The following is a 10,325-nucleotide window of genomic DNA, read 5'->3' as shown; positions in this document are numbered from 1 at the left end:
TAGAATTGGGTTCATCGCAGTGGAGCATTGGGTCGCCACTAGACTGCAGTTGCTTGGGCCGCCACTAGAGGGCACCACAGCCACGTGGAGAGCGGTCTGGAAAACGCATGCGTCATGTTTACAAAGCGCCAGGAATAGAAGACGCTTGCTTGTTTTATTACAAAGTGACTAACTGTTTGTTTTTATTTTAATGTATTTATTTGGGGGGGGGGGGGGGGGTTCGTCACCCTATAGAAATAACTAATTTTGCTTCATACAGTCGAATGAAACCTGCTGAATAATGTCGCGTTAATATATTGAATTACACACAGCCGCTTTGTATAGTTTTCCACATATCAAAAAATTAAAAAATGTGACATTTCAAAATCTAACACGAAATGCCACTGTATTACTATTCTGGCTTCCGGTAGACTTTTTAGCGATATCGTTTTGTAATTTCTTTGATTGCATGACGTTAATTTTAAAAATCTGTTTTTAAATAAATAAAATCGGTCTCCGTCATAAAATTCTAGGTGATGCAAAACTTTTGGCCAGAGCTGTACAGACCTGGCTCGGGATCTGTGTTCAATACTTGTCCACATCCTATCCTTTTGCTAATACACTCAGCCACTCGCATTGTCTAGATGAAGACATTTCTGAGTCAACATAAACTCCTAGGTCTTTTTCATAGACTCCTTCTTCAATTTCAGTAACTCCCATATGATATTTATAATGCACATTTTTATTGCCTGCATGCAATACTTTACACTTTTCTCTATTAAATTTAATTTGCCATGTGTCTGCCCAGTTCTGAATGCTGTCTAGATAATTTTGAATGACCTTTGCTGCTGCAACAGTGTTTGCCACTCCTCCTATTTTTGTGTCGTCTGCAAATTTAACGAGTTTGCTTACTATACCAGAATCTAAATCATTAATGTAGATTAGGAATAGCAGAGGACCTAATACTGCCACGGGAAAACGGTTTGATGTGTACATTCTGGAAGTGTTGCTTCTGTCTTCAGAACGACCTGTTGCCTGTAACCTGGATGCAGCGCGGCTTCCACGCTGTCTGCGTTCAAGGTGAGCAACGCGCCGCTGTGTGCAAACGAGCCTCGTGTGTTTAAAAAGCAGAATCTAAGAAACTCAACCGAAAAACGGGTCGGGCCCATTTGTGAATTTGAACCCCCTTTTTAAGGTCTTTTTCCCCCTATAGGTGCCTTTTTGTAATGGGAGCGAGCCCCGTCTCCACACAGTTTCAGACCGGCTGTGTAGCATCTGAGATGTGATAAACACGCCATAGGATGTGCATCGCTATACACGTGGTGGTCCAGATGGGCTGCTTAGGATGCAGCAGAAGATCAAATGGTCATTGAATGATGAGACCGTTTCATTAAGAGACCTTTTAAGTGAGTCAGGGAGCGGATGTGCACCGGCTCTGAAACACGCGTGTTCATTCTGCCAGAACCACGTGGTGGTCAACAACGCGTTCTGCTGTTGTGCTTTCGTCTGGTATCACGATACACACCTCTATTGCGATACGATATATCCTGTGAAGAAAGTATCGCGATGAATCGATTACACAGTGGATTGTGACACCGCTGTTGTTTAGATCAGGGGTCTCCAAACCCGGTCCTGGAGAGCTACGGGGTATTCTGGTTTCCGTTTCAACCGAGCGCCCAGTTACTTAATTGATCTAGTTATCGGGTTAATTAGTTAATATTCTCAGGTGTTCTGCATCCTTAGCCAGTGATGACGCAGACACTTATAAAACCCGAGCGTTGCAGACATCTGGTTTAAATCAATATAAATTAACCCCGTTTGTAATTCATCCAAATCTGCGAGTCAGCGTGATCCAGCGTGTTTTGCCGCGTTATTTGTGTCGTGAAATGTGCGTCAGAGAGACCAGGCTTTCAATATTGGTCAGACACGGTAAAGGGCGGCAGCGTTGAGCGTCCACCACTAATGATTATTTTCACGGGCAGCTGACCACAGCTGATCTCTAGGGAGGTGTTAATTACATGCGCGTCCCGACCCGACCGCCGGGTCCCCACTGCTAAAACCAGGAACGCACCCTTATCACTCTGAACAGTAGCGGTGCAGTGGACAAAAAAGACAAGAACGCGTGTCTCCTTCTCCTACCGAAAAAAAAAAAAACTCAAACCGGCCGGCCAGTCCTTCAGAGAGCAGCTGCTGGTTTGCCCGTTTGCTCCCTCAATCATGGGCTGGAAAATAAGAGCCTACGAATCCGTCACTTCTGTGCTCGGTCAAGTTTAAACACGCTGCGGCCTCACCTGAGATGGATGAACAAGCCCAAGATTATATAAAACACGCGAATGGGAAATAAACTTCGTTACGCAGGGGTTAGCCTTTGTTTCAGAACTATATTGTTGTAAAGCGCAGGGGACCCAGGCTCTTGATACTGTATCAATGGTTCCTTCCTTACAGCTGCGTGAACAGCTCCCAATAGCCAAGCTACAGACATGAGGCTACTCATGCTGTGAGAAATCTAGAGGAGATTTAGCAGGAACCTCATTCTATAAACTCCTGGCTCCTAATAATACTAGACTTCATTGAGGGGAGCTCTGAACCCCTGGGCTGGGTGCAGCAGCAGCAGGGCTAGTGTGAGTTTGTAACCCTGCTCAAACTCCTGGCTCCTGATCATTTCAATATTAATAATAATACTAGACTTCATTGAGGGGAGCTCTGAACCCCAGGACTGGGTGCAGCAGCAGCAGCAGCAGCAGGGCTAGTGTGAGTTTGTAACCCTGCTCAAACTCCTGGCTCCTGATCATTTCAATATTAATAATAATAATAATAATAATAATAATAATAATAATAATAATAATAATAATAATAATAGATTTCATTGAGGGGAGCTAGTGTGAGTTTCTAAAGCTCGGCAGTGTGTTTGTCTAATTGTATAAATGATATACTTGTGTGTATACTGTATATACACACACACACACCTTTTAAAACTACAGAAAAGGTACTGAAAAACATTGTAATGACAAAAATTTCGACTGCCTTTCTCTTAATAATAATAATAATAATAATAATAATAATAATAATAATAATTGGAATAAAATAACCCAGGAAGATCCCAATTTGCTGACAGGATGTGGCATCGTGCTGGATTTTAAAAGGCTGGACCGAGTTAAAAATAATAATAATTGAGAAGCCGACATATTTGTATTTTTTTGAAGTCAGCTTCCTTCCTTCCTTCCTTGCTGCCTGGCAGAGAAAGTTTTGGGATTCTTTCAGGGCGACGCATTCCCGTTGCTGGCAGGAGAGGAGAGGAGAGGGGAGGGGGGGAGGAGAGGGGAGGGGGGGAGAGGAGAGGAGGAGGGAGAGGGGAGAGGGGAAGGGAGAGGGGAGAGGAGAGGAGAGGAGGAGAGGAGGGGGGAAGGGAGAGGGGAGAGGGGAAGGGAGAGAGGAGAGGGGAGAGGGGAGAGGGGAAGGGAGAGGGGAGAGGGGAGAGGGGAGAGGGGAAGGGAGAGAGGAGAGAGGGGAGGGGAGAAGGGAGGGGAGGGGAGAGGGAGAGGATGCAAACGTCAATCTTCTTCCCACACAGGTTTCTCCAGCCAACTCGGAAAACCCAGCATTCCTCAACGCAATGTCACTTCCTACCATGTGAATATCTGTGCATGCACAGCCTGGCCACTTTATTAGGACCTGTCTGTCTCCCTGCTTGGGTTTGGTGTGGGGCTTGTTCTCCTGGTAAACTCCGGGTCCCCACACTGATGAGGCAGAAGGATCAAGTCTCCCCAGCAATGCCTGCACCCAGAGGGCAATGGCTGCTTTCAAGACTATAATGCAGCCGTCCACCATGCCAGCAGAGACTTCAGAAGTGAAGACTTCCCTGGATCTCAATGCGATTGAGCACATGTGGGATGAGCTTGCACGATCGTCACCCCGATCCCCTGCCGTATCGCTCTATGGACTGGTTTTGTGAAATGACTCCCTGGAGACGCCATCCAGCACCTTGTGGCGTCTGTGCCATGTTGTGTCAAAGCCGTGATTGGGGTGCAAAAGGGTGACCCAACTCGCATGGGACGGGGGGGGGCTAAGAGGAGGGGAAGGCTTCTTATAAAGCTGTACCATCAGGGACTGTTCAAGGGGAATTTATTAGGAAGGACAACTACATCAAGATCGCATTGAAAATGGATCCTGTGACATTAAGGGGCGGAGCCTTTAATGGGTCAAGCGGTGACGTCGCCTGTCTAGAATCCTCAATGTCAGCCCGGACTGTTCTGCAGTCAAAAGGATACCCTGCGCTGCCATGCATGACACATACAGGTGTGGCTTGCTCGCTAGAGCTCCTGCAAAACACATTAACAACACCCTGCACATCCAGCAGCCTCCTCAGTCAGTATAGCTAACTGCTTTAAATACATGGCTGGTCCCAAGACTTACCGCTGATGAGCCAAGCTAATCACTCCCCACAAGCCTTGCTTTGTGTAGAGCTGCTTCATAGCCCTACCCAGCTATCACATCTTAATCTGAGGCTTACAATGGATCAGCTATTTATAGAGGTGCAGCTCATTTATAAAAATTACCTTAGCACGATCTACACCAATTATCACCTAGAGTGGTAGACTGAACTGCTCCCTCCCTCCCTCACCTCCCTAAGAGAAAGGGTGCTCCCTCCAGTCCAGGGCAGGCTTGAGGCATGGAGACTGAACTGCTCCCTCCCTCCCTCACTCTACTAAGAGAAAGGGTGCTCCCTCCAGTCCAGGGCAGGCTTGAGGCATGGAGACTGAACTGCTCCCTCCCTCCCTCACCTCCCTAAGAGAAAGGGTGCTCCCTCCTGTCCAGGGCAGGCTTGAGGCATGGAGACTGAACTGCTCCCTCCCTCCCTCACCCCCCTAAGAGAAAGGGTGCTCCCTCCAGTTCAGGGCAGGCTTGAGGCATGGAGACTGAACTGCTCCGTCACCCCCCTAAGAGAAAGGGTGCTCCCTCCAGTCCAGGGCAGGCTTGAGGCATAGAGACTGAACTGCTCCCTCCCTCCCTCCCTCCCTAAGAGAAAGGGTGCTCCCTCCAGTCCAGGGCAGGCTTGAGGCACGGAGACTGAACTGCTCCCTCCCTCCGTCACCCCCCTAAGAGAAAGGGTGCTCCCTCCAGTCCAGGGCAGGCTTGAGGCATGGAGACTGAACTGCTCCCTCCCTCCCTCACCCCCCTAAGAGAAAGGGCCCTTTGGACAATTTCAGCTAGTGTCTTTAGTGTCTAGATGAATTGATAAGTATTAATTATACTCTGTAGACACCTTTTTCAAAACGTTTCTTCACAGTAAAAGCACAGGGCGTCTGCTAATAAATAAATAAATAATAATAATAATAATAATAATAATAATAATAATAATAATAATAATAATAAACGTGGAAGGAACTGTGGTGTATGCAGATCCGTGTTGTTACCCGTTAGCGTCTTGTTTTTTATTAAAAAAAAATTTCCTTTTTTTTTGGTATTGTTTTTTATGAAGGCTGCTGACGCACGCACGCACGCACGCCCGTCGCAGTGGAATTGTTTTTTTTTTTTTTGAAGGGTAATGAATTGAAATAGACGGTCTGATTTGTGCAGCGTTGCTGGAAAGTGTCTGTCCTGGATCTCGTATCTGAATCTCTGCTGTTTTCACCACCCATGGTTTTAGAGCGCCGGGTAACAGCGCGGTATCTGGGAAACTCCCCCGGCGCCTCGTTTATTTTCATACTAAGGCAATTTGTGTTACTGACATCTACCCAAAACACCTAGCTCTGACCGGCAACGTGGGCGGGGGTTCCCGGAAAGCCTCTTCGTGGAACGTCACTAGCAGCTGAAATGACCATATATGGACATCTTTCTTGTGCGTCAACAGGAAAAAGCCCCCCGACGCGATCACGTCACGGCTGCCACAGCCCGCCCGCCTGGGTAGCTGTTGAACTCTGAACACAATATCTTCTGTGTTTATTACGTTTAGAAGTTGTTTTTTTTAACCACACTACACCCGAAATAGAAAATGATTTTTAAGAAAACTAAGCTGTTTTTAAAACTTTTCCATGTGATCGTTTTAGAATGCACGACAGGAAGTGTCGATGCTATAGCCGGCTATTGTGTATGAAAATCTCTTCAGAACTGTGTGATGCTGTATATGGTTCAACAGGTTTAGTAATTCATACGAATCACAGCAGCAGGATCATGCATTATGTTCTGCGTTTCGAGAAACGACAGTGTGTTACAAAACTAAACAGATCGTTTCCTTACTCTAGTCAAATACCATACTGTGCTGTGATTCAATCGAGATTCTCGTGTAAATACAGAGGCTGTGACTATCTCCACCGATTCCTATAGATCATATTATACACACAGCAATACATTGTTATATATATATATATATATATATATATATATATATATATATATATATATATATATATATATATATATATATATAAAGAAACGAAACAGCGAACCGTGTATCAATTTTCATCAGAGACTTTAATTAAATATTTCAAAACACAAACAGAAACGTAAACAGACCAGTTAATAAAACTTTTGCATCCGGGATCAACCCGGTACAACAATAATAATAATTTAAATCATTTTCAAAACGCAGCATCATAATGACATCGTGGAAAAAAAATAACAATACAATGAAGAAAATAAAAAACACACACACACACACACACACGACACAGATAAACGGTTACTAGTTTCCTGAAATGAGTCAGATATTTAGCACTAGTTTGACCGCTTGCTCATCTTTCACGCAGTGTTTCTGTGTTACACGTTGCCTGTACTGTAACAATACGACAACGTAAAATCTCCCTTTTAAAAAATACAAGTCACTGGTCCCTTAAGATCCGCTTTTCTATCCCCATTCTACCAGAAGTACCATTCATCCAACCCGCTCCACTTCCATTATGACTGGTTTGGCTACATATCTCCCTCCCTTTGCAAAATGATATCAATCTGGCTCATTAATAACAACCCTATCCAACAGCAAACACAAGAATGTTTCACCAAATGCAGTGCAGTGAAAATAGTCCTGTTTTTTTTTCTGTTCTGCATTGTTTTACACAATAAAACATTTAATACAAAAGTCTTTCATCCAGTGTTTATATTCTTGTTTGTTTGTTTGTTTTTAAAACGATTGCATCTTGGAGGTAAGCATGAGCTGACACCCGCTGCTAACGTGGGTCATGACTTTCTGTTTCAGCTGAGCCACCTGATCTCTGAGCACCGTGGCTGTGCTGGAAAGACCCGCATTGTCCGATTTCAAAGCCTTCACTTTGTCCTCCAGGCGAGCGATGCGTTCCAGTTTCCTCCGCCTGCACTTGGTGGCCGCCTGTCGGTTCCTCAGCCTCTTGCGCTCGGCTTTGATGACCTCCTGGTTCTCCATGTCAATCGGGGACATGGAAGGCGAATCGTCGCCGCTGTGGAAGTCGGGCACGGTCTGCGGCTCCTCTTTGAGGGAGACGAGGCGGTGCGGATGCAGCGCAGAGGCGGCTGACGCAGCGTGCTGGAAGTGATGCGGGGTCCCGTGTTGCTGTTGGTGTTGGTGGTGGTGATGATGGTGAGGCAGGTAGCTAATCGTAGCCGTCGGGAAATTGGAAGCCGACGTGAGGCTAGTGTTGGGGCCGTAGCTGTTCAGGTTGGTGTAAACAGGCGTATCCGGCTGCAAGGAGGAGCCGTAGACGCTGGAAGGCGCACTGCACGTCGTCACTCCGCCGGCTCCGATGGACACGTTGGGCGGAGCCATGTGGTTAATTTGATGGAGCTCGTCCAGAGCTTTGACAAAACCGTCCGCGAACCCCTCCTGTTCTTCAGTGATCCCCCTGCTGTAGAAGTACTGTCCCGGGGTCGGCGTGGTGGTGATGACACCGTTGCTGTTCTGGATGATGAGGCGCTCCAGCTCCGGGGAGGCGAGTTTTAGGGAGCCAACGTCCTGGGACGCGGTGTAGAAACCTCCCCGGTCCGCTCGGAGGTGGGACTTGAGGTTCCTGTACGGCTCGCTCAAGTTCAGGCTCATGTTCGGCTTCATCAGCTTGTAGTCTTGGAGAGCCGCGTCTGGGTGGCCATAAGCAGAGAGAAACGAGTCGTCATGATAAAAAGTTTGTTCCATTTTTGTAGACATAGGATACAGAACAGCACCGCTGATTCCGGCAGCTGTATTATTATTATTATTATTATTATTATTATTATTATTATTATTATTATTATTATTATTCTGCCGAGCAGTAGATCCTTTATATTGTATTACAAAACCGGGCAACCCCTCGGTTCTCAATGCAGTTAATAATTGTCTTTCGGGGTTATGAAACCACTCTTTTTTCCTCTTTAGAGTCCACTACACAACTGTCAAAGAATGTCTCGCTTCAATTCAAAGTAAGCAGTTTTTTTTTCCAAAGTAAAGTTGAGAAAACTACCGTACCGATCGCCGGATATGTTTCCTTTTCAACCAGCGAGGGAAAATGCTGTAACGCCTCCTTTTTTAAAATCTTCTAAAAACAGAGAGAAAGATCTCAGAGAGACGCTGCTGTATGCAATCCGCGAGTTTGCAGCCTCCTACCGATCTGCACAGTTCTGTCTCAAGACAAGCCCCACATGCTTATATATATATAAACCCGGCCAAGCCCGGCTGCTCGCTAATTGGCTGTCACGCTGAAGTAACCACACCCTTCACCGAGACGTCACAGTTTATGACGCGAATGCCAGGAACTCCGGCTGTAAACAACCCACTGGGTAAGAACTGCGCAGGTGCGGTCTTGTGACGTGAGCACACACTGCAGCCTTGGGAGCAATGCATTTGAATCCACACAGCAGCTTTCTTCTTTTGATTGGAAACCTGGCTGATTTTTTTTAACGGTGTACGATATGTCCTATATATGTATGTATGTATGTATATATTTACAGAATTGGTCAAATGGTTTAGCATCGCTCTATAGAATTAACACATTTTGCTTCTAATGGGGAGTAGTGGTCAGGGCTCTGGACTCTTGACCGGAGGGTCGTGGGTTCAATCCCAGGTGGGGGGACACTGCTGCTGTACCCTTGAGCAAGGTACTTTACCTAGATTGCTCCAGTAAAAACCCAACTGTATAAATGGGGAATTGTATGTAAAAATAATGTGATATAAATAATAAAGTCGAATGAAAGCTGTTGAATAATGTTACGTTAACATATTGAATTACACATCACCGTTTTCCATAAAAATTGGAAAATGGTGACATTTTGAAATCCAACATGAAATACGACTGTACTGCTATTAGGGCTTCCGGTAGGCTTTAGCGATATCATTTTGTCGTTTCTTTGATTACACGATGAGTGCAAACATCATATCTATAAGCACCTGTTCAGAACATTGATATAATATAATTTGATTCATTTTTGTGTTTCTCAGAAATAACAATGAAAATCTTCCTTACAGTAATTGAAATCCCTCTAGTCCGGGTCTTTGGACCTTATAGGCTTCTAAAAGTTATTATTATTATTCTTATTATTATTCTTATTCTTATTCTTATTCTTATTCTTATTCTTATTCTTATTATTATTATTATTATTATTATTATTATTATTATTATTATTATTATTATTATAACCCTACCTACTGCGCCACCAACACTCCCCAATTCAAAGTGTGACATGCCAATAGCGCTGGCGTGCTGACACGCAGACGCGCCCAGTAAAGAAGCCGTGTCCTTCACATCTTCATATACCGGTATGTGTTATAATGAGGTAAGAGTCCGTGTTGACAGATCTGAACAGGTTTGTGCCAGCATTGCTTTGCTTCCCCGTAGGCGGGGGTTTGCTGTGCCAGGCTGCACGGGCGCGGAGATGTTTGCTTATATCCACTGTAGCGCTATTGTGTGTATTCCACGCGTTAAGGTGGGGGACGGTGACTTCATGAAAGGTCCATTGAGATTAATGGCTTTTGTGAATGCATAGCCCCAAGTCACCGAGTCGCATCTTAGCGCGCCTTTTCTATACCGCGACTTCAAATGCATGTCAAATCAATGCAGGCAATACAAATACAATGTGGGAATAATTGATAAAAAAATCGATCTCGGACTGCAAGTGCTTCTTCAGCTGGATAGTAAAGCGGAGGCAGTGTGCTGCTGCAGAATTCAAAGCGACCCACATAAGCGTTTGATCAAATTACAACGTGGGCTGCATCGTTCTAGAACGGGACCAGCAATCTTCTCAGCTTCCGGTACAGTCAGGCACCTGCTCAGCTATGACCTGCAGTTCAGCATCCCCCTATAGAATCAACTCACTCTGCTTCATAAAGTCGAATGAAACCTGCGGAATAATGTGACGTTAGCATATTGAATTACATGATATTGTAGTTTTCCATACACTTAATGACAACA

At 45.2% G+C, this 10,325-nt stretch overlaps 1 protein-coding gene across 2 annotated transcripts; it reads right to left on the bottom strand.

Annotated features, from left to right (window-relative positions):
• Positions 1–6,431: 6,431 nt before the first annotated feature.
• On the bottom strand, positions 6,432–8,558 carry LOC117965555 (transcription factor JunB-like). Of its 2 annotated transcripts, XM_034910347.2 has the most exons (2): positions 8,387–8,557; positions 6,432–8,022 (listed from the first exon to the last, which is right to left on the bottom strand). In XM_034910347.2, exon 2 carries the CDS (start codon positions 7,994–7,996, stop codon positions 7,097–7,099), a length of 900 nt encoding a protein of 299 aa, XP_034766238.2. In that variant the 5' UTR covers positions 7,997–8,022; positions 8,387–8,557; the 3' UTR covers positions 6,432–7,096. The 2 variants fall into 2 exon arrangements, with proteins under 2 accessions (XP_034766238.2, XP_034766237.2); XM_034910346.2 differs by having other exon boundaries at positions 6,432–8,558.
• Between the last annotated feature and the right edge of the window lie 1,767 nt (positions 8,559–10,325).

The sequence above is a fragment of the Acipenser ruthenus genome, chromosome 34 (assembly GCF_902713425.1).
Source record: "Acipenser ruthenus chromosome 34, fAciRut3.2 maternal haplotype, whole genome shotgun sequence".
Lineage (NCBI taxonomy): Eukaryota > Metazoa > Chordata > Actinopteri > Acipenseriformes > Acipenseridae > Acipenser > Acipenser ruthenus.
This window is presented reverse-complemented; position numbering and strand designations above follow the sequence as displayed.

Excerpts from the sequence above, each read along its gene's own strand:
- LOC117965555 (XM_034910346.2), bottom strand. The coding sequence starts at position 8,089 with ATGTCTACAAAAATGGAACAAACTTTTTATCATGACGACTCGTTTCTC.